General features: G+C 38.3%; 1 protein-coding gene across 5 annotated transcripts in view; it reads left to right on the top strand.

The window, feature by feature from the left end:
* The window catches only part of LOC138755573 (phosphatidylserine synthase 1), a 45,363-nt gene extending 24,288 nt beyond the window's left edge, over positions 1-21,075 (top strand). For 2 of the 5 annotated variants that reach the window (XM_069921798.1, XM_069921800.1), the window contains exons 11-13: positions 6,714-6,782; positions 15,501-15,579; positions 19,725-21,075. In XM_069921798.1, coding sequence (XP_069777899.1) covers positions 6,714-6,782; positions 15,501-15,579; positions 19,725-19,834 — 258 coding nt within the window. In that variant the 3' untranslated portion in view covers positions 19,835-21,075. Of the gene's footprint in view, positions 1-2,873; positions 2,980-6,713; positions 6,783-15,500; positions 15,580-19,724 lie in introns of those variants that run through there. The other 3 variants (XM_069921801.1, XM_069921799.1, XM_069921802.1) reach the window with 3 other exon arrangements.
* The last annotated feature ends 4,513 nt before the right edge of the window (positions 21,076-25,588 follow it).

The following is a 25,588-nucleotide window of genomic DNA, read 5'->3' as shown; positions in this document are numbered from 1 at the left end:
TCAATTATTCTCTAGTTTAAAGCACAGTTTATTAAATCAATTCCAAAAGATAACATCACGATAGGAATTCAATCCTGTGCTCTTTCTATCACTTAGCTAAAGAATTAGTAAAGATGTTTCTCAAATCATTGGAACTGCAGAGTTTGATTTTTGGAGTGGATGATGGTGAGGAATGAACAGATCTAACATAAATAGTGAAGTTATTTTTAAAATATGACAGCCCTGGATTATACCAAGAATTATGATTTTTTTTTCCATGTTTAAATTCAATCCAGACAAACCATTGCTTAAAATCTTCATTGTCTACATGAGCTAATCCCATTTATCTAAGAGTAATTTTACTGTCCATGCACTGTCCAAATGTATTTTAAATGTTATGATTATAGCCACCTCCACCACTTCCTCTTCAGGTCTGTCAATATAGTCAACATCCTCATGAGGTTCAAGACATTGTAAATAGTGCCCATTACATTTTGTAAGAATAAAATATACAAGTATTTCACTCACTAAATATATAAGTAAGGCACAAAAAGAGGTCAAACAGTAGCAATCTGAAATAAAAACAGAACATTGTGGGAATGTTTAATGGGTTGCAGAGGAATGGGAACCAGACCACATAGTAGAATGGTTATGGAGAAAGATGTTGTTCAGCATGTATAAAAGACATGCAGTGAATAGTGTTCTGAGTTGCGTCTATTCAATACAATGAGTTAAGTAGGAATAACGGATGAGCTTCGTGGATGAATCACCACGTGGAATTGTGAACATTGGGGAGACCTGGTGGCAGGAGGGGTAGGACTGGCAGCATATTTTTTTGGAGTTTTGTGGTTTAAAATGTTTTGTAGAGAGGGAGAATGAAAGGTGGAGAGGTGGCATTGCTAGTCTGGGAAAATGTCATAGCAGTGCTCAGACAGGACAAACGAAAGGGCTTGTCAGAACTGAGGTATGGGAAAGCAATGACTGCATTAATAGGATCATCTTGTACAGCACCCAATAGTCAGGAGGAATTGGAGGAGAAAATTTGTAGAGAGATTGGAGTCAGTTGCACAAGTTTATGAAAGTAGGAGGTTTTTAAAACTTTCGATATATTAAATGGAACTCATATTATAAAAGGCCTGTATGTGTTAGAGTTTGTCAGATGTGTTCAGGAAAGTTTCCTTAATATATGGAATTCCCAACCAGAGAGAGTGTAAAACTGGATCTCACATAGGGAATTGTGTGTCAGTGGGATCGAGTGATAAGAATGCCATTAGTTTCAAGACCTTTATGTAAAAGGATAAGTCTTGCCCTCAGATTTCAATTCTAAATTAATGAAAGACCAATTTTGAGGGTATCAAGAAGGATTTGGCAAGTATGGAGGGGGCCTTCAAAGGTGAAGATTTGAGTAGAGCAGGGGTGGCCAAACTTTTAATTTAGACATACAGCACGGTAATAGGCATTTCGGCCCACGAGTCTGAGCCACCCAATTAACCTACATGCATGTATTTGTGGGCTGAAATGGCCTATTACTGTGGTGTATGTCTAAATTAAAAAAAAAAGGTTGGCGACCCCTGGTATAGAGTTTGTGTGTTCCTGTCATTATTAAAGGCAAGATTAACAGGTATTGGCAACCTTGGTTTTTTGAGAGATATTAAGGCCCTGGTGAAGAAGGAGGAGGTGTATAGCAAATATAGACAGCAAGGAAAAAATGACAGACTTGAGTAAATGAAATGCAAAAGCACACTTGTAAAGGAAATCAGGATGGCTAAAAGAAGGCATGAGGTTGCTCTGGCAGACAAGGTGAAGTAAAATCCCAAGGCCTTCCACAGATATATTAAGAGCAAAAAGCATCGCAAGGAATGATTGATCCTCTTGAAGATCACAGTGGTCAACTATGTGTAGAGCTAGAAGAAATGGGGGAGATTGTAAATTGATTTTTGAACAGTATTTACTTCAGGAAATGGACAGTATAAAAGTGAGGTCATGGGCCCTTTGCAGATTACAGAGGAGGAGGTGCTTCCTGTCTTGAGGCAAATAAAGGAGGTAACATTTCCAGGATTTGGCAAGATATTCCTTGGATCTTGAGGGAGGGTTGTGTAGAAATTGCAGAGGGCCCAACAGAGGTATTTAAAACTTCCTTGGCCATGAGTGAGGTGCTGAAGGATTGGACACTAGCTGATGTTGTTCTGTTTTAGAAAGGCTCTAAGAATAATCCAGAAAATTCTAGGCTGGTGATATTGACATTCATCACAGGCGAGTTTGTTTCAAGATATTATAAGAGACCAGATATATAACTATACATACAGGAACTGATTAGATATCATCAACCTGTCTTTGTGTGACGTGGGTCATGTCTAACCAATCCTAATAATGTTTTTCCATGAGGTTACCAGGAAAGTTGATGAAGGAAAGACAGTGTACGTTGTCCACGTGGACTTTAGTTAGGCCTTTGACAAGATCCAACATGAAGGTTGGTCAAGGTACAGTCACACGATATTCACGATGAGATAAATTGGATCAGTCACTGGCTTTGTGTGAGAAGCCAAAGAGTGATAGGAGATGATTGCCTCCCTGACTGGAGGCTTGGTGTGGTTCAGGCCATTGCTATACAAGTGAGACTTGCTTCAGTATTACTTAAGAGAGCATGAACCTGAACAGAAACTATTTTGTGAAGTGTGGCTCAGGGAACACACCTAGCAGATTCTTTTGTGCATACTTTCATATTTCTGTGGGTTACAGAAGGAGCTATTTGGCCCATTGTATTTAGACAGACTGTCAGAGCACACTGATCATTGTTCCCCTTCTCTCTGCAACCTGCTTCTCTTGATGCCCATCCATTTTCCTAATTCTCCTCCTATCCATGGTTCATTTACAGTTGTGATTTAATCTTCCAGCACAAGAACACAAGAAATAACAGGAGTAGGCCATCTGGCCCTTTGAGCCTGCTCTGAATCCAATTTGGCTTATCTGGCTGTGGAGGCTGCTCCATTTTTTAGGCAGGTAAATGGAGCTGCCCAAGACTCTTAATTCTCTTACTTTCCAAAAATCTATCAATCTATGTCTTAATGAGGCTGCCTCTCCTAGCACTTTGAAGTTTGTGTGGAAATTAGAGAATCTTGGGGAGCATTTGACACAGACATAGAACACTACAGCACAGTGCAGGCCCTTTGGCCCTCAATGTTGTGCCGACCTATATATTCCTTAAAAAAATGTACTAAACCCTCCCTACCCTGTAACCCTCTATTTTTCTTCCATCCATGTGCCTGTCTAAGAGTCTCTTAAATGACCCTAATGTTTCAGCCTCCACCACCATCCCTGGCAAGAAGTAAAACACAAAATTCTGTGGACACCATGGTTGAAGTAAAAACACAAAATGCTGGAGAAACTCAGTAGGTCAAACAGTGTCCTTTATGTAGCAAAGTAGTGTCCTTTATGTTTACTACATAAAGGAAACTGATCTGCTGAATTTTTCCAGCATTTTGTGGTTTTTTTTACACCACCCATGGCAAGGGTTTGCAAACACCCACAACTCTCTGCGTTAAGTTGTCTCTCCTAGACTTCCCTCCCTTCACTTTGTACTCGAGTCCTCTGGTGTTTGCCATTCCTGCCCTGGGAAACAGGCACTGGACTGTCCACCCTATCTATGTTTCTCATAACTTGTAGACCTCTATTAAGTCTCCTCTTGTCCTTCTACATGCTAATGAAAAAAGTTCCAGCTCTGCTAACTTTGCCTCTTAAGACTTTTTTTCCAATCCTGTTAACATCCTGGTAAATCTCCTCTGCACCCTCTCCATAGCTTCCACATCCTTCCTGTAATGATGGAACTAGAATTGTGGTCTTACCAGAGATTTGTAGAGTTGCAACATTACCTCTCTACTCTTTAACTTAATCCCTCTATTAATGAAGTCCAGAATTCCATCGGCCTTCTTAATTATCCTATCAACCTATGCAATGACCTTGAGGGATAAATGGATTTGGACCCCAAAGCCCCTTTGTTCATCCACACTCTTAAGTAATCAACCAATAATCCTGTAGTCAGCCTTCTGATTTGTCCTTCCAAAATGCATCACCTTACACTAATCCAGATTGAACTCCATCTGCCACTTTTCAACCCAACACAGAATCCTATTTCCTCTGCTTTCATCCTTGAACATCTGTTTCCAATTTACTCTTGCTAGTTTCTGCTTTATCCCATCATAATTAGCCCTTTCCAAATTAAACAATTTTCCATTTGACTACTTTTATCCTTGTCCATAGCTATGCTAAAGCTCAGGGAGTTGTGGTCACTCACCAAAATGCTCCCCCACCAAGTCAGCCACCTGATCAGGTTCATTAGCCTTTCCTCTCATCGTTAGTTCACATACAATTTCAGGAATCCTTGAATGTAGCCCCATCTATCCCTCGCAGTCAGGAAGTGCAAGTCAATATTAGGGAAGTTGAAATTACCCATAACTACATTTCCTGCACCATTCCATCATATGTCTGCTTATCTGCTAATTGGTATCCTGAGAGTTTTTGGGGCCTTAAGACTACTCCAACCACAGTGATTGCTCCCTTCCTATTTTTCACTTCTTTCAACATTGACTCAGTGGACCCTCCCTCTGCAGCATCCTCCCTTTAGTCACGATACTATCAGTGACCAGTAATGCTACTCCCCCATCCTATTCCCAATCCTGCCCTTCCTCCAACTCTGTAACGGCCACAACTTAATAATTCCTCGTACTGATCTGTGCTCTTAAGTTCATCCCATTATTCTTAATTCTCCTAGTTTTGAAATAGATCCATTTTAAACCCTCTAACTGGCTACATTTATGTTTTGTCCCCTGCCTGTCCTTCTTCACATACTCAGAGCATATAGCATCATGCTTTTGCCCTTCTGCCCTATTCTCTGCACTCATGTACCCCCTGCCAAATTAGTTTAAACCCTCCCCAACAGCTCCAGTAAACCTGCCCGCCAGGATATTGGTCCCTTTCCAGTTCAGGTGCAGCCCATAAGAGATTCCAATGACTCACAAATCTGAACCCCTGCTCCCTGCATTCATCTGCCACAACTTCCCATTCCTACCCTCTGGAGCGTGGCACAGACAGCGATCCAGGGTTACCACTGTTGAGGTCCTTGTTTGAACCTCTTTCCTATCTCCCTATAATTCCCTCTTCAGGACCTCATCACTACTCCTATCTATGTCATTGGTCCCCATATGGAGCACAACATATGGCTGCTCACCCTCCACCTCCAGAATGATGTGAACTTGATCAGAGACATCCCTGGTACCTAGGAGGCATCATACCATCTGGGAGCCTCAATATCATTCACCCAACCACCAAACTGCTTGCTTAACCAACAAATCTCCAATCACCATAGCTCTCCTCTCCTCTTCCCTTCCGAGCCAGAGACGTGACCACCACCGCGTTTCCTTGGTAGATCATATACCCCCACTCCAGTATCCAAAATTTATTGTTGAGGGAAACTGCCACCGGGGTGCTCTACACTGTCTGCTTATTCCCCTTCCCTCTCATAAGAGTCATCCAGTTATCTGCCTCCTGACTTTTGGAGGTGACTGTTTTCTTGAAGCTCCTCTCTATCACTGACTCTGCCTCCTAAAAGATCTGGAGTTCATCCAGCTCCACCTTCAGTTCCCTAACTTAGTCTTCCAGGAGCTGCAGCTGGATGCACCTCTTGCTGGTGTAGTTATCAAGGACAATTGTTCTGTCCAAGATTTCTTGCTTTCTGCAATCTGAGCAATCCACTGCCCTAGCTGCTGTCTTCATTAATTTTTCCTAATTTAAATTCAGAGATCTTACCTGGCCTTACCTCACTGGAATCTAGGTTGTCCTCAGCGCACAGAAGCATCATGAGCCAAAGCCTCCAAGTCCCACTCTTACCCTGAGCCACTCACTCACTGGCCGCTCTACTTGAGTTACCCCGCTTTTTATTTGTCACTACCCCATGTCTTTCTTGCTCCACCCACCAATCACTGTTCTGTTTAACCCTTAACTTGCCCTCTGCTCCCTTTTCAAATGCACTCATCTCCAGTTGGTTTTTGACACTCACAGCTCTCCTGAGTTCCTTGCTCCTACTCTTTCAGCAGTGGTCCCAAAATTACAATTTGCAGAATCCATATCGTCAGAATTGAACATTGGATCTCTGTGCAACCTGTAATTGCTGTACCACGGTGTTGCATTTTAATGCGAATTTAAGCCTCTTGACATGGCTTGACTTTGAGAAGCCCCAACACTACACTGGTTATTTCCATCCCACCCCCAAAATGTTGATTTTTAACTTCATTCTCTTACCTGATTCAGAAATGGCTTACAGGATTTTCTTGCGACAACTATTAAGCAAAACATCTTGAGCCTCGTTTTTCTGAATCCTGAAGAGGAAAGCCTGCAAACTTACTTGGATCCACCTTAACCAATACTTTATTGTTCCATTACCAATTTCTGGGCATTTTTGTTACTAACTGGTTTGTGGATGAATGGACTGATTTTAATTATCATGATATAGTGTATATAAACCAGAATAATGTATTTAGAGTGTAACAATTTTTCTATTTAAAATGGGATGTAGATGAAAATGATTTCTATAATTAAGAAAGATCCCAGTAGTTGTAGTTCTCTGTCACCTTAAATATTGAAAATGAGTGAATGAAAACATTTTGCATAATTTTTTTAAAATTGTGCATAATTTGGGCCAGCAAAAGATTAAAGACTATTTTGTTCGACATTTATTTCAGGCTTTCATTACCTTCCTTTGTCTTGCTGGAATGGTGTGGTATGCTGAACATACTGGGCAACGTGAAAAGGTAAATTTAACAAGATTCATTTTCCTTCATGTTTTAAAACAACTGTTTTACATTTGGAGAAGTTGCATCTAATGAAATTTCTTGGTGCCTTTGATTGTATATTTAGAACATTGTGAATAACCATAGCAATCTCTGGTAAAGTCACAGGCTTATTCTGAGATAGCTGAACTCTGGCAGGTGCAAGTCTAGAGGAAAAGCTCTAGTATGTCAGTTTTGTTTATGGAATGGAGTGGGAAAAATCACCTTTCTCATCCTTAACCAAGTCATCTATCAGTACCACTTACTGCTGCCCTTTCTGGTATTGGGGAGAGGGTTGAATCTTTCACAAAAGTTCCACTGCATCAGAAATAATTTCTTATTCTTTTTTGTGTCATTCATGACAGTTTGCTTGGAAACTATGTTCAAAGGTGCTTAATTTTAAGATTAAAATGAGGGCACATCAACCTTGCCTATTGTATAACAGGTAGATGCCATCTCACTTGCTCTACATAAAGCCCTGGAACACCTGGACAGCAAAGATGCATATAGCAGGATTCTGTTTATCAACTACAGTTTACCATTTAACACCATCATCCCCCCAAAACTGACCAGCAAACTCCAAGACCGAGGAGTTAACACCCCACTGTGTAAGTGGATCATAGATTTCTTCACCTCCAGACCATAGTCAGTGAAGATTGGTAAGAACTAAGGTCACGTGATGGTGAGAGTCTAGGAGGTTCCAGATCCTAAAAGCTCCCAGACCTAGACCAGAAAACAGCATTAAAAATCTAAAATCCAGGACAAAAAAAGAAAAAAAAAATCCTGTCTGAATACAAGAGGATGAGGAAGCTTCAATCAACAAAGAAAGCAAAAATACAGCGAGGAAATGGGTGGCCAAACAGAGATCCGAAGCAAGTGGAGGTGCCTCGTGTTGGAAGTAATGGTGGTGACGACCTGAGAGCCATCGAGGAGGACGCAGCACCCTCCCCCCACCCCCGGACCTCAGCACCAACGGGAGTTCCACAAATGGGCTGTGTCAGGAGCAGAGGAACTGTCCCGACTGGCAGAGAAGGCAGTAAGAACATTGGAGCAGGTGAACAGGAGCACGGGAGGACAGCTGCCTCTCTGTTGCAGCTCATGAGTTTGTGTGCCAAGCAGCAGTCTTCCCGACGGCCAGGGTCCGTTAGCAGTGCGTCGAGTCAGGGAGCAGCAGGCTCGAGCAGAGCCAGTGTGAGTTCGGGATTAATGAACTCCGATGAGGATGTGGAGGTGGTTGACTGGGACAGCGCTCATGGCAATCATGAGGGTCATAGAGTCAGAGATGAGGGATTATTTTCTGTTATCAGTTCTGCCAAGGGTTCTATAGCTAAAGTGAACAGTGAGGGAGATAGTGGACATCCCTGCCTAGTTGATCTGCTTAATTTAAATTGGTTCGATTATATATCCATTTACTGTCACCTTAGCCAGTGGTTCCTTATATAATGCTTTAATCCAATTAATGTATTTCTCTGGTAGGTTGAACCTCTGTAGTACTTTGAATAAATAATTCCATTCTACCCTGTCAAAGGCTTTCTCTGTGTCTAAAGCAACCGCCACTGTTGGCGTCTTATTTCCTTGTACTGCATGGATTAAGTTAATGAATTTACAGATATTGTCCGTTGTTCGTCTTTTCTTAATAAATCCAGTTTGATCTTGTTTTACTATTTTTGCAAATCTGTTTGCTAATAGTTTTGCTATTATCTTAAAATCTGAGTTAAGTAGAGATATTGGTCTATATAATGCTGGTGTTAGTGGATCTTTCTCCGTTTTTGGTATTACTGTAATTATTGCTGTTTTACATGAATCTGGCATGTTTTTTGTTTCTTCAATCTGGTTCATTACTTCCAGAAGAGGGGGAATTAATAAGTCTTTAAATGTTTTATAGAATTCTATTGGGAGTCCGTCCTCTCCAGGCATTTTATTGTTCGGTAGCTTTTTTAATATATCCTGTATTTCCTCTATTTCAAATGGTTTTATCAATTTGTTTTGCTCCTCTTCTTGCAATTTCGGTAGTTCAATTTTAGCTAGAAGCTCGTCTATTTTGTCTTCTTTCCCTTCATTCTCAGTTCGGTATAATTGCTCGTAGAATTCCTGGAAGTTTTCATTGATCTCTGTTGGGTTATATGTAATTTGTTTGTCCTTTTTCCTTGATGCCCAAACAAAAGCGGGAACAAGATCTAAACATAAAAATAAAAAATGAAAAATGGGAAAAGCTATGCTCCGGAACTATGAGAAATACAATAAACACGAGGTTACGCATGATACAATATAATTGGTTCTTTTTCTTTGGCTTGGCTTCGTGGACGAAGATTTATGGAGGGGGTAAAAGTCCACGTCAGCTGCAGGCTCGTTTGTGGCTGACAAGTCCGATGCGGGACAGGCAGACACGGTTGCAGTGGCTGCAGGGGAAAATTTGTTGGTTGGGGTTGGGTGTTGGGTTTTTCCTCCTTTGCCTTTTGTCAGTGAGGTGGGCTCTGCGGTCTTCTTCAAAGGAGGTTGCTGCCCGCCAAACTGTGAGGCGCCAAGATGCACGGTTTGAGGCGATATCAGCCCACTGGCGGTGGTCAATGTGGCAGGCACCAAGAGATTTCTTTAGGCAGTCCTTGTACCTTTTCTTTGGTGCACCTCTGTCACGGTGGCCAGTGGAGAGCTCGCCATATAACACGATCTTGGGAAGGCAATGGTCCTCCATTCTGGAGACGTGAAACACCCAGCGCAGCTGGATCTTCAGCAGCGTGGACTCGATGCTGTCGACCTCTGCCATCTCGAGTACTTCGACGTTAGGGATGTAAGCGCTCCAATGGATGTTGAGGATGGAGCGGAGACAACGCTGGTGGAAGTGTTCTAGGAGCCGTAGGTGGTGCCGGTAGAGGACCCATGATTCGGAGCCGAACAGGAGTGTGGGTATGACAACGGCTCTGTATACGCTTATCTTTGTGAGGTTTTTCAGTTGGTTGTTTTTCCAGACTCTTTTGTGTAGTCTTCCAAAGGCGCTATTTGCCTTGGCGAGTCTGTTGTCTATCTCATTGTCGATCCTTGCACACAAAACTCAAAACGGTCAACCAGTTTACCTATCTCGGCTGTACCATTTCATCAGATGCAAGGATCGACAATGAGATTTCATCATATAATTGGTTACACAGGCTATATATCACGCCCCAAAAGTTAAATAAATGGGACCCAACAGTATCAGATAGATGTTTTCACTGTAAGAAGGAAACGGGGACAACAGTACATGCAATTTGGGCATGTGAGAAAATGGAAAAATTTTTGTGTAGCAAAAATCAGGTATTAAATAAAATCACAAAATGCAACATACCAAAAAATCCAGAGATCTTTCTTCTAAGTAATATAAGAAGTAAAGAATTAAGCCTCAACTTGGATGAAGCACAAAAAAAGATTTATTATGATAGCCTTAGCTGTAGCAAAAAAATGTATAATGTCAATCTAGAAATCAGAAGAGAGCCTGAGAGTACAGCAATGGTACATAGAAATTAATAAATGTATTCCATTGGGAAAAAAGTCACAGTATTCGAACAAATTTGGGAACCGTACATGGAACATAACAGAGAGGGCCTACCACGGACCTCCACCCCCTAAAATGATAGAATGAGAAGACGACGAAATGAACTGACCCAATGTGTAAAGTAGATGATACAATTTTCTTATTTATTTTCATTGTGTGATGACATTGTTTAATGGGTTTATAGTAATGTATATTTTGAACGTTTAGTGGGTAGGGAGGGGGGTGGGAAGGAAGTGGGGAAAAAGGGGAGAAAATTACACTTTATATTCAAGAGGGAAATGTTTGTGTGTATTTTGGTTCATAGTGTGAAAAATAAAAAATTTAAAAAAACAATGGTGATTGTTATGACGATCTTAAAGCAGGGTAAAGATCCACTTTTGTGCCTTCTTATAGACCAATTTCCCTGCTGAGTACTAATTAAAGGTCCTTGCCAAGGTCTTGGCAAACAGACAGGCATTGCATTTACTGAAATTAATAAACAAAGACCAGATAGGTTTTGTGCAGGAGAGGCAAGCAACGGATAACTTTGGCAGACTGTTGAGTATAATGCATCTAGCACAAATCAGAAATGAGAAGGGGTTAGCTGTTTCCTTGGATGCAGAACAGGCTTTTGATAGACTGGAGTGGGAATTTTTATTTAAAGTGCTGAAGAAGGTGGGGTTAGGGTCAACTTATTGAAATTACATTAGGGCGCTAAACCACGTGCCCAAGGCAAAGGTTACAACCAATGGACAAATCTCTTCAGCTTTCTCACTTGCCAGATCTAATAGACAATGGTACCAGCTCTAGGGTGCTAGCGATGGAACCACTGGCTGAGGCCATTCGCTAGATCCAGACATTAAAGGTTATAGAGTGAGCAAGGAGGATCACAAAATCAACTTATTTGATGATGACGTGCTGATATATCTGACAGACCCTGCGACTTCTTTGCATGTGGTATTGGAGGGCTATGGGAAACTCTCCAGCTATAAGATCAATTGGGGAAAAAGTGAGATGATGCCACTCACCGAGGAGAATTATAGTCAACTTAAATAAAATAATGATTTTAAAGTGGCCACAGGAGGGGTTATAATACTTAGGAGTTGATATTGATGGCAATTTGAACAATTTATACAAGTTAAATTACACCCCTTGCTGGAGAGGGTCGTGGAGGATTTAAATAGATGGATGTCCCTGCCCATAGCATTAGTGGGCAAGGTTAACTGCATCAAAATGAATGTGTTGCCAAGATTCCAGTATGTTTTTCAGTCATTGCCTGTGCTGTTGCCCCAGGGTTTCTTCAAACAGCTTCTACACAAGGTCAGAATGTTTCTCTGGAATGGTAAGGTGGCAAGGGTCTCTATGGAAAAGTTAACATGGGACTACAGTCCAGGTGAGATGCCAGACTTTAAAAAATATTATGAAGCAGCCTGGTCGAGATACATCACCTCTCTCTTCCAGAGAGGAGGTGTACCATCCTGGGCACAAATTGATCTGCACCTGGTGGGTAAGAGGATGGCAGAGAACTTGGAACGCTAAATTGCTGTCAGGAAAGGAGGGCAGCCCCATATTAAAACATTAATATCTGGAACAAATTAACCAATATTTGAAAGTGGTGATATCCCCAACTCCTAATAAATTAATACCATTAACGGTAGGTAACAAGATCTTGGACACTTGGCACCATAATGGCATCAGCTGCATAGAGGACTGTTAAGGGCAGGGCAATTAATTTCATTTGAGCAACTCAAAAATAAATATGTCTTGCCAAATCAGACATTCCACTGCTATCTTCAAATAAGATATTTTTTACGGTGGATCCTACCTCGGTGCAGTGCCATGGAGACCATGATTCTAAGGGGGAGTGGAAAGAAATTCATTTCTGCAATGTATTTCCTGCTCCAGTCAGATGGACCCAAATTGGGACTCCATAGATTGAGAGAAAGATGGGAGTCAGACTTGGGTATTGTAATTGATGAGGAATGCTGGTCCGAGTTATGCCGGCACAGCATGACCATGGTCATCAATGCAAGGTACAGGTTGGTGCAGTACAATTTCTTGCACCAGCTTTATCTAACGCTGCAGAAAATAAACAGGTCAAAACCAGATCTCTCATCCCAATTTTTCAGATGCGGCATGACGACTAGGACGTTTATGCATGTAACCTGGTCATGTGCCAAGGTGAGGCCCTTTTGGGCAGAACTAGACCAAGTCCTAGAGAAAATCATAGGTAAACGATTCCCGCAGGACCCAGAGTTGTTCCTGTTGGGAAACATAAGGCTTACAATGAAGCTGTCCAAATTTCAAATCTAATTTGTGTTGATCACATTGGCAGTGGCCAGGAAGTGCATTGCGGAAACTTAGAAGTCCAACTCTAGTCTTAGTATCGAATGATGGAATAAGGAAATGCAGAGCTCCGTTCCCCTGGAGAAAATAACTTGTGACCTGAGAAATAAATACGGTACCTTTCTTAAGATCTGGCAGCTATATATCTGTCACGACATAAGTGCATGGCAGTGATTGGTTTCCCCGTTCCTTGCTATGGCTTTCCCTCTTTCACACTGATCCCAATCAAGGGAAATCAGGAACGAATATTGGCCTAGAGGCTGTCTACTGAGCTGCGACAATCCCAGCCTCTTGTTTATTATTTACTTTGCTGCTGTTAAAGTGTTGTTGTTCTTGGTTGAAGTTTGAGTGAGTTGTCTTGTTTTATGTGTGGGGGAGGTAGGTTCGTAGAGACACGGGCTTTTATGAAAAGTCATGAAGAAAATGAATATGTGTATATTTGAATGTGAACTGCCATTGATGGCATGACACTGTATATGGCTGTACGAGCTTAAATAAAATATTAAAAAAGAAGATTGGTAAGAGCTTCTCCATAATCTCCATCAGTACCAGAGTACCACAGGGCTATGTTCTTAGCCCCCTGCTCTACTCACTTTACACCTACAACTGTGTGGTTCAGTACGACATCAATAACATAATTTACAAATTTGCTGATGATGTCATGTTAGTGGGTTGTTTGAAGGAAGGGGATAAGTCCAGCAGACAGGATGGAAATGAAAAACTTGGCTGAATGGTGCACCAACAACAACCTTGCACTCAATGCCACCAAATCTAAGGAGCTGATTGTTGACCAGGAAAGGAAAGTAAGAGGTATACGATCCAGCGATCATTAAGGGAATCAAAGGTGGAGATGGTGAAGTTTTAAGTTCTTGAGAGTCGCTATCTCAGAGGATCTTTCCTGGATCCAACACACCAGTTGCATCGTGAATAAAGCACATCAGCGCCTCTACTTTCCCAGGAGTTTAGGGAGAATTGGTAAGACACCAGAAATCCTGGCAAATTTCTACAGAGGTGTGGTGGAAAGTGTGCTGCATATTGTATGGTATGGGGATATTGATACCCCTGAGCCTAAAGCCCTCCAAAAGGTAGTGGACATAGCCCAGGACATCACAGGAAAAACCCTCCCCACTACTGAGTACATCTACAGGGAATGTTGCTGTCTGAGAGCAGAGCTGTCATCAAAGACCCACACCAACTAGCACATACTCTGTTCTCACTGCTGCCATTAGGAAAAAGATATAGGTGCCACAAGACTTGCACCACCAAGTTCAGGAACAACTGCTGCCCTCCACCATCAACGACAAACTCAATCTTAAGGACTCTTACTTTTGCACTTAATTTATGTTCTTTTTTATTCTCTCTGTATTGTTTACATTTGTTATCTATTTACAGTTCTTTATTTGTTTACATGTATATGCTGTATAAAGTTTTTTTTTGTATTGCACTTCCAATTAGTGGTAATTCTTCAGCAGGGAAAAAGAATCTCAGGATTGTATGCGATGTATGTACTCTGACAATATATCTGAAATCTGAAATGTCTGCTATAGACAAATCAAGGAAAATATAACTGAAGCTTTCCTTAGTAGGTTTTCTCTTCTATTTCTGCTCTTCAACTTGGAGCTGCAGTTAACAGAGGAACAGGATGTGAACAATATAGTTTACATTAAACTGAAATCTGTAATTACACAAAAAAGAAACTTATTTGGATGAGTTGCACAAAAACTGAACTCATTGAAACTTTTGTAAATCAGGAAGGAGCTGGCAAAAAAAGGACATGGGCAAAAGGAATTATAGTTTTCTCAGTGCTAATCTAATTCTAGTGGTGTTTAACTTTAACACCATTTTTTTGAATACTTTATTTCAAACTACTAAATAAGCAATTTATTCTAAATATATGTGTGTCTATGTATATAAAAAAAGAGGAAAAGAAAAACTCCCTACTATCTCACCCCCACCCTTCTCCCTCCAACTCCATACTACACAAAAGAAAAGGATAAAGACCAGGAGAACCACAACAGGAGTATCTCTTCAGAAGGGAGAGGGAGAGAGAGAGAAAATATGTCTGAGATTCATTAAAATTTTAATACTCACACTCTGTTAATATGGGGTCCATATTTTCCAAAACGTTTGATTCCTATTTCATTTATTATAACTTTTTTTTAATTGGTATACAACTCCTAACTTATGCATGCAAACAATCAAATCCCAAATCAATATCATTTCCAAATTGTGATACATTTTCTAGCTATGGCTAAGGCAATTTGAACAAATTTCACTTGATATATATTCAATTTCAATTTAGGTTTGACCCCTCTAATATCTCCCAATAAAAACAGCTTTGGATTCTGTGGGAATTTTACCTCCATTATTCATTCTATTGCGAATCAAAAAGGTTTAACTGTGGAACACTGCTAAGTTGAATGCAAAATATACTTGTGAAGAAAATAAACAAGGACCATTTGGGATAATCAGCCCATTTCTTTGCTGTAAATTATTTTCACCCAACATTTTAATTCATGTGTTTGCAAAATACTGGCTATGGATTAGAGCAGCACGATTAGTGTAGTGGTTAGCACAAAGCTATTACAGTGCAAGCAACTTGGGTTCAAATCCAGCACCGTCTGTAAAGTGTTTGTATATCTCTGTGAATTTCCTCTGGGTGCTCCAGTTTCCTTCCACTTTCCAAAGACATACAGGGCTGGTAGGTTAATTGGTCACTTGGATGTATTTGTGTGGCAAGGGCTTGTGAGCCAGAAGAGCTTGTACCATGCTGTATCTCTAAATTACAAAATAAAATCCAGTTGTGTGACTTGTAATGACTTAACTGTTCAATGTTTTCTATGTTTCAGTCCCTTTCAGAATGTGAATGTGAAGAGGGAGCTAACTGCGATGATTTCTCACCACTGCCTAGTGACACATTTGCTAAAGGTTTGTGCATTTCAATAACTTTGAAATTACTCTTTCTAGTTATCTCTATTAGTGGGGAGGTTAATAATGACCACAGCTGTTTGTGTCATGAACCTACCATTTTTTAAACTTTATTTATTCATTCAAAATAGATAATAAGTAACATATATAACAATAAACTAAGCATGAACGCTATATTTTATATATAAAAGAAAAAAAAGGAAACCTTCCCCCCCCCCTTCAGCCAACTCTCCTAAGGAGAGCCATAAAGAGAAAAAAAAATTAAAGAAAAATTAAGCATACATATTAAGATCTAATCAATGTAAATCAAAATGTAAATATTCTGAATATAACAACCACTTATTAATAAATAAACTATAGTTATCATGCGAAACATATGTGATTTTTTCCATTATTAAACAATGTTTCATCTCATTATGCCATCTATTAATATCAATCATATTCGTATCTTTCCACGTACTAGCAATACATTTTTTCGCTACAGATAATGCTAAATATACAAAAGCAAGTTGAAATTTATCTAATCGCAGACCTTTACTAAAACATTCTCATTAGCCTGACATGAACCTACCATTGATCACTTGCTAAAACTACTATCAATATTTTTCCATTAAAGAGTGTTTAGCTCACATCGTATCAATTTTATTATTAAAACTTTTGTTGACTGAAAGGAATTCGGTACATTAAAGAACTCTTCCTATATTAATCATATGATGCCACGATATGATCAAAGTAGCACAGCAGAGGAATAGTATTTTTGCAGTAAAAATGCAACAGACCATGTGAGAGTAATAGGATTCTACATTGCAGAAATAGATCTTCAGTCCATTTTGTCCATGCCAACCAAGTTAGTCCCATTTACTGAGTTCAGCTCATTTCCCTCTAATGTACCTGTCTAAACTTCTTTATGAAAGAAACCATTCTATCATTTCATCTGGCCACTTGTTCTGTAAACCTACCACCCTTGTGTCCTTATTAAGTCTTTCACCTTAAATCTGTGCTCTCTAGTTTAAGATTTGCTTGCTATGGGAGATAAAGCTATGACTATAAACCTTATATATGTCCATCATGATTTTCTAAACCTCAGTCCCTCCTTGGCCTTCCACACTCCAGGGAGAAAGTCCTAGCCTATTTAGCATCTCTTAATAATTCAGTCTTGATGTGGAGAACATAGTTATGTTTAGAATTCAAATCCACAGACTTTCTCATCTTGGCTGAGGAGGTATGGGATAATATGGAAAAGTGCCAGATGAAGCATCATTGGGACACTTTGTTAAAGTAATAATGATTGCTTCAAAACAGGACATTGAAGAACCCATTCTCTGCTGCAGTTGAAATAATGTGCAAGATAATTATCTTTTGAATTTTTTAAAACTGCAATTTTTGTAAGTTTATATTTTGTACCTTCAGCCTTCAACTCTATCCTAGATAATTGCAGTATTATGTATTGATACTTCTTTTAAAAAAAAAGTACAAATATCAGGAATTTTGTACCTAAAATAAACAATATAGAAAGTTTGATGTTTTTAAACTTGCATGTTTTTTTCCCACAATATCACTTTTCTGTACATTTATGTTTAAGGCTTCTTTTTCTGCTTGACGGTGCCAGGAATGGCTATAACAGAAAATTGGGTCTCAATAACTAACACACAGCTCAGTTCATAATTTTCCCCAAAACCTGCCATTAAAATGCTTTATGCCAAATGATAGTGGAAAAGGGCACATCAAAATGAGGGGACAAATGAGCTAAATCAGACTTGGCCAGAACTTCAAAGGTTTGCCCACTTCTGAAACCTGAGTTTTGATAGGCATGTCTAAAACGGCCTGGAAAAATACTCTTTGGTTTTGAACACCCCCTCTTTCAGAAAAAGAATGACCACCTATCCTATCTATAATCATAATTTTATAAATCTCTGTAAGGTCACCACTCAGCCTTCTGAGTTCCAGTGAGAAATAATCCAGCCTATCCAATCTCCTTACAAATAAAAGCCTCCATTCCAGGCAACATCCCACTGAATTTCTTCTCACGAAAAATAAAAATATAACAAGGAGAAAGAGGGAATAAAAATCAATATTTTAAACCCAAAGGGGTGAGACTCCATACTTTTAAAAGTAAAAATAATGTAGATATCTTAAGTAATAATTAAGTTTGTCGCATCATTACAAATTCACTTTCTTTTGAAGGGCCTAGCTTTATTTTATTTTACTTGCTTGGAACCACAACAATCTGCTATAATACATGGAATCTTTCCAAATTATACCAATGTTGCAAAAGCTTGTGGAGGAGCAGAAAAAATTGACATTGATTTCCTGACTTCCCATTTAAGAGCATGTTTGTGAATGTCAAATGTTATAGTTGAATCCACTTTAAAATCCTATTGAGTACTGATAGTTGTGCTGTCGATTTTACCACAAAGTTAGAACCAACATCATTGTAAATGTGTGGTAAATAGATCATCTATTAAGTCTAATTAATTTCATTATTTATTTTCCATATTGCATTTGTTTTTTAGTGGAAATAGATATACATGATACAGGGAAGAGGGATTCAGATTCCCACTCAAAGAAAGTAATAAAAGCAAGAGGTGACCTTTTTACACTGAACCAACATGTTTTACAAAAGTTAAACCTCACTTTGGACTATTCCTTAACCCTGAGGCTCTGAAATTGAGGCCATCACTTTTAACTTGATCATTGGGGAACCCTGATCCCAAGCTACTGGATCCTTGAATGATTCCAGTTACTGAAAAGTCAACACAGACTGAACTAATACCATAACATAGCATGTTATTATACAATGGACCTGGATGGTCATTACTCATCAGTAATAAAATACAATGCTGATCCAGTCACCAAACCGAATCATTGTACGGGCTCCAGTAATACAAAATGCAGCCAAGCATTTCCTTTGCATAACAGTGGGAGTGATGAAAGAAGAGCACTCAGCAGTTTAAAATCTGTCCTTTATGCATATTTTTTCAGGGCCTTGGTGCCAATATGAAGTTCAGTCTTTGATATTTTTTTGGTGCCTTGACATCTCTAACACATGTTGGATTGATGACAATAAAATTATGACTATTTTAAGAATAGTTGGAAAAAAGGGTCCATTTTCTTGTATTGCTTTGAAGCTTCTCCATCTTTCCTCAGCTTACTAGCCTGATGGTCTTTATTTACCTATTCACCTCCCATCCTCAACAATCCAGAATATATCTCATACATTGAAACCTCAACTCATTGCCTTGAATAGTGTTCTTTACAGCAGCCATTCTTAACGGGGGCCACAGCACATTTAAGCAAAGGACTTGTTTTCATCTCGTGTAGCATGAATATTCATTATGTAGTTGGTAGGAGAGAACTACGGAAGAAACCAAAAGTTGACTGCTCACAGGGAAGGGAGCCTGTAAACTTTGAGCAGAAACCTAAGGGGTCCATAGCTGAAAATAGTTGAGAATGACTGCCTTAGTGGTTCTGGGATTCTCAATAATTTTTTCTTTGCATTGATAATGATGGAGTTTGAAATTAGTTGTGATATTGACACTTTTGAGGAAAAAAGTTTAGTTCTGATCTAACTTATTAACCGGACAGTTGGATAGAATATGAAGAAATTTCATTGTATTAGGGCTGCATATTCAAAGGATTAATTTTTAAACTATTAGTTGATGGAACAAACCAACTAAATTATAAAGTGGTTATTCATGACAGTGTATTGATAGCTTCATAGTTGGAATATGAAACTGTTTAAAATTAAATACTTCCTGATTAAAGTTGTAAAGCAAGTTAGACAAATGTCAGTTCTGGATTAAAATATTCACCCTGAGCCTGTAAAAAGCTAGCTCATTAAAATGCTTTCAACCAATCGCCTTCTTGTTCTTTTATTGGTGTTTTTTAAAACTGCTTTCATAAGTTTGTTTTTACAAAACAAACTAATAAATTTACTCTTCGTGTATTTTAAATGTCTAAACTACTTTTAATACTGATAAATGTAAATTAGTAACTGAAATGAGAATGATTGACAGAGAATATACAGCATTCTGAACAGCAATTTTGCCATCTATAAATGAGATATTTAACACTTGGTTCAAGGAAATGTTTTAGAATTTAATCTTCCATTTTGTTTCATTCACAAAATCTTTTTTCTAAATTAGGCGATGGAAACTGTGAGGTATCCAATGTGAATACAACAGACAAAGGTGCCACAAAACGTAAAAAACTCTCTGGTAAATGTAGAATGAGTAATGGCTTTGGCAAAAAGTAAATTGGTGTCAAAGAGATGGAGTCTGCCTTCCATGAGAAATTTTGGAGTTGAATCTGAAAACACTTGGAATGTGGACTAGAACAAGGGAAAACTGAAATGATTGGTTATTTCAGTAGCCAAGGGCTGGTGCATGAAGACTTAGCAGTTTTGCTGTTTTTGTTGCAGATAGCAATTCATAGGCTTAAAAATGTTTCTACATTAGTTCTTGCAAGTTTTTTTTTTAAAAGATGCCAAGAAAGAAAGAAATTCTGTAAGCTTTTGTATATTTTTATTTAAAACATTTTGTTTTTGCAGACAGCTTTGTTTCTGAGTTAATGAATTAACCCAATTACAGCTAAACCATTGAATTGTATTTAGGTTAGTGAGGTGAAGTTAAATTTTTTTAGTAATGTACATGCTGTATGCACTTTCTGACTAGTTTCTGATTCAACATCATCATCCGAAACAAGTGCTCTGTGCGAAGCTTGCTTCAGTCATACATACTGTTTGTGCCAAATGCTGTCGTTATTGATTTCACTTTGCATTGACTGAAATTGCTTAATACTGCTTGGTTTATGAAGGCACAACCCTTGCTGACACGTTTAAATGTTTTTATAATCTTTATTCCAGGTGGAATTTTTTTCCCTGAATTTCCTTTTAATTTTTGAACATTTCACCTATTTTTATTTGATAGATAATATATACTGTATGCACAATAAAATTAAATGAGGGACACGATGCAAATTAAATATTGTTGTACACTTCAATCTAGTGTAAAGGGTTTGTGTGAATTTATGTTGATTGCATAATGTGTCACCTTTTTGAAAATATGAAATCTTGCTTGCTCTTTTTAAAAGAACAAGTCATAAATTAAGATGACTTGCCATTCCTGCTACAATGAGAAATGAGATGGACTGTGGGTTACACATTTTTGCTTTTGGATAAATTCCTTGGAACATTTATAATTTTCATAAATGATGTGAATAATCCTGAAATTAAATGCTGGACAATACAGAATGTACCTTTGAAGCCACTATAAAAAAAAGTTGATTTTTTTTTGTCTGAAACTTGACTTTTTAAAGTTTATGGTACAAAATCCATACAGACCACAGCAAATGAAGTGTTTGGCAGGTTTGATATGCAGATTAAAACCCAATCTTAACACAAAATTTATTTTGAAAACTGACTGTCTTCTCTCAGGAAAATGTTACATTTGTGATACTAACAGACAGTGGTTCCAAATAAAATACTTGAGGAATAAACTGTTCTTTTTATGTGTGATATTTTTACACAGCATGGTTGGCATAGCAGTTAGTGCAACGCCTTTATAGCTCCAGCAATCTGGAGTGGAGTTTGAATCCCACACTGTCCATAAGGAGTTTCTATTTTCTCCCCGTGAATTCATGGGTTTCCTCTGAGTGCTTTGCTTTCCTCCCACCATTCAAAATGTATTGGGGGTGTAGGTTAGTAGGGTGTAAATTGGGCCACACAGACTTGTGGGTCAAAATAGCCTATTACTGTGCTGAATGTCTAAATTTAATTTTTTTTACATTCAACAATAAAAGATTTCTTTCAAAAGAAAATTGGTGCAGATGTTGGAATCTCAAAGAAAGAAAGAAATTCTGGAGGAACTCAGCAGGTCAGTCAATGTTTCAGGTGTGAACCTTTTATCAAGGCTAAGACAGAATGAATAAAGTTACATACAGTATATAAAGAGATGCGGGTTAGCAGGTTAAGTGGTTGCATGGATGTAATTGGTGTTGTGGTCTGGAAGGGTCTGTTACCAATCTGTATCCCTAAATTTTATATAAATTAAGGGGGAAATAAACTGGGAGAGGGGCCAGACGGTGATAGAACATGCAACATAAAGTGTGAAAAGTTGAGAGACAGGTAAAGGGAGAAATTATAAGGAAGGGAGGTTAGAGAAATAGATAGGATAACAAAGAGCTGGAAACTAGAATCAGATGGTAGTAAAGGTTACCTAAAATTAGAATAATTAATGTTCATCCTGTTAGATTTAAGGCTGTCCAGGTACAATATGATGTGTTCAAGTTTTTGTTTAACCTCATCTTGTCAATGGATGAGGCCAAGGACAGGCATATCACTGGTTTGGGGAGTTAAAATGGTTGGTTACAGGAAGTTCCAAGTTTAGATCCAGAAATAGAGCTCAGGTATTCCATAGAACATTACAGCACAAAAGCAGGCCCTTTGGCCCTGCTAGTCTGTGCTGAACTACTTTACTGCCTTGTCCCACTGATCTTCAGCCTGACAATAGCCCTCATGCCCCTCCAATCCATATACCTGTCCAAATCCTTCTTAAAATTGAACCCACATTCATCGTTTCAGCTCATTCAATACTCCCACCTCTTTTTATGTGAAGATGTTCCCCCTAAACATTTCTCCTTTCACTCTTAACCCATGTCCCCTGGTTTATATCAAACCTACCCTCAGTGGAAAAAGCCAACCTACATTTACTCTGGCTATATCCCTCAGAATTTTAAAGACCTCTATCAAATCTCCCCTCATTCTTCTATGCCCCTGGGAATAAAGTCCTAACCTGTTTAACCTTACCCTGTAACTCTGTTCCTGAAGTTCAGGCAACATCCTAGTAAATCTTCTCTGCACTCATTCAGTCTTATTGATATCTTTCCTGTATTTAAGTGACCAATATTGTACCCAATGCTCCAATTATGGCCTCAACAATGACTTGTACAACTTTTCCATTACATCCCAACTCCTATACTCAATACTATGATTTATGAAGGCCAATATGCCAACCTTATCTACCTGTGATATCACTTTCAGGAAATTATGTAACTCTATTCCAAAATCCCTCTTCTACCGCACTCCTCAGTTCCCTACTATTTACCGTGTATGTCCTTTCTTGCTTTGACCTTCCAAAATCACACTTGACTGCATTAAATTCCATCTTCCATTTTTCACCTCCTTTTTCCAGCTGGTCCAGATCCCTCTGCAAGATTTGAAAACTTACCTGGCTGTCCATAACACCTCCAATCTTTGTATCATCTGCAAACTTGCTGATCTAATTTATCACATTATCATCCAGATCATTACTGTAGATAACAAACAATAATGGTCTCAGCATCGCTCCCTGAGGCACGCCTTTAGTCATAGTCCTTCAGTCTGAGAAGCAATCATCCACCACCACTGTGGCTACTGTGTAGCCATTGTTGAATTCAGTTTACTACCTCCCCATGAATACTAGTGTCTGATCCTTGATGATTAACCTCCCATGTGGGAGCTTGTCAAAAGCCTTACTAAAGTTCATGTAGACATCCATAGCCTTTCCTTCATCATCTTTACTGCTAACCTAAAATAAATTATCAAATTGGTTAAACATGACCTACCATGCACAAAGCCATGTTGACTAACCCTAATCAGTCCTTGGCAATTGTAAATCATTCACAATTTTTAATGTTTTTTTTAAACTTTATTTAAAGATTTTATCACATGAATAAAACAAAAAAATTACATTTAAAGAAAAATAAAAATAAAGTAATTATTACAACACAGCATTAATTACCTAACTTAAATCAGTCTAACCCCCCCCCCCATATATACGGCCACTAAAAAAAAATCTATATATATAAAAAAAACACCCTTCCCCCCCCAAAAAACACTCACAAACAAAAAAAAACAGGTAAAAATACTAATAAAAAAAAGTTATCAAATCTAAAATATCACACATAAAACATTTAAGTCAAACTTAATTGCATGTACTTAACAATGGAGTCCACTTCTACTTATAAAAAGACATCTTATCTTGAATTGCATTAGAACAAGATTCAGGTAATTGAAAAGTTTTTTAAATTTGCTGTATTACATCCTTATAAATAAGAGATATATCAACATAAAAAGTTTTATAAAACTCTATAGAAAACCCATCTTCACCAGGTGCCTTTCCATTTGGCATATCTCTTATCGCCATTTCAATTTCATTTTCTGTAAAAGATTTATCCAACTCTTGTCTATCTTCTTGATTCAATTTTTCAAATATTTTTCAAAAAGTACAGTTCAGTTTTAATAATCTTCCACCATTTTTCTCTTCATTCTGTAACTGAAATGGTAGATTCTTGTGCACCAAAATTGCCACTCCTTTTGCCTTTGAATTAAATGAAAAATAAAAAACTTGTCCAACCGATTCACGTTTAAGTTTCAAGTGTTCCTTATCTGTTAAATGAGTTTCCTGCAAAAAAGCCACATCAACTTTTAATTTTTTTAAGTAAGCAAGTACTTTCTTACGCTTAATAGGATTATTTAAACCCTGGACATTAAGAGAAGCAAACTTTAATTTAGACATTTCTTACAACAACACAACAAGAAAAAAAAAGAAAAAAAAAGAAAAAAAACAAGAAAAGAAAAAAAAAGACCCCCTCCCCTTATCCCCTCTTAAAACTACAACAACAAAAAAAAAGACAATTATTATTTTTTAAAAAATAATAAAAAGAAACTTCACTCCTTAATCCAAAAATTAATGAAAAAAAAAACAGGTAAGAGGTTACAACTACCTCCTCCTGTCTGAACCGCACAATGCGGTAACTCCCACAAAATATTGGGTGTGTGATAACTCACACGTAGCTGACGACTTCTGGAAAATAATGCCCACCCAGTTCCCTCTCCTAACTCCCATTTCACATTAAACTATCATCATTATCGAAATCTTCTCGAAAAAAAAAATTTTAATCAGCTTTGTCACTCCGACCACCATTGCTTCCATTTCTTCTTGAAATTCGATTCCCATCTTGCGTCTCCATCCTCTTTGGAGACCGTGGAGGACTACGTCGTTCCTGGAATTGCGTGATTGGAAACAGTTGAGCAAAGTCCATAGCTTCTTTAGGGTTATCAAAAAATTTTGGTTGATATCCATCCTGAAAAATCTTCAATACTGCAGGGTATCTAAATGTTGCTTTATATCCTTTTTTCCATAGCATTTCTTTCACAGGATTAAATTCACGTCGTTGAGACATAACTTCTTGACTCAAATCTGGATTTAAAAAAAAACACGATTGTTGTGGACCATCAAAGGAGATCTACTTTGTTGCGCATTAGCCACACGCAAAATTGTCTCTATCATAATAGTTTAAACAACGGACCAGAACAGGTCTTGGATTCTGTCCTGGAAAAGGCTTTCTTCTCAAAGCTCGGTGAGCACATTTCCAGTATTAAATCTTCCGGAAACTTATCTTGTCCTAACACTTGTGGAATCCAATCGGTAAAAAATTTTCTTGGATCTGGTCCTTCTATATCTTCTGGCAAACCAATAATTTTTACGTTGTTCCATCTAGACTGATTCTCCAAATAATCAACCTTTTTCGCTAAATTTTTATTCTGAATTTGTAAAGTTTCAATTGTTTTATTTATGTCTTGTATTTGATCTTGTACCTCAACTATACCTTGGTCACAAACATCAAGTCTTTCATTCGTTTCAAGCTTAAAAGCTCCATAATCAACCATCTGTTGAGTATTAATGTCCACCAAGGTATTAAGCTTAAGTGTTAACTAGAACCAAAGATTTACCTAACTCTTTGATTGAAGAAGATAACTTAAATTTAAGATTCTTAATAAGCATATCAACTGGAATAGATTCAGGCAAAATAGGATCCTGCTGTTTCTGAGTAACCGGAGGATCTTCTAATCCTTCCCTTAATTTAACTGCTTTTCTTGCAGTCTGACTCCGTGTAGAAACCCCTGCCACAACCTCCTCAGTAGTATCAGAAGACTGATAGTCAGGGTTATCCTTAACCCATATTACAT

This window comes from Narcine bancroftii, chromosome 2, assembly GCF_036971445.1.
Source record: "Narcine bancroftii isolate sNarBan1 chromosome 2, sNarBan1.hap1, whole genome shotgun sequence".
Taxonomy (NCBI): domain Eukaryota; kingdom Metazoa; phylum Chordata; class Chondrichthyes; order Torpediniformes; family Narcinidae; genus Narcine; species Narcine bancroftii.
Note: the sequence above shows the minus strand (reverse complement) of the source record. Positions and strands in the feature narration are given on the sequence as shown.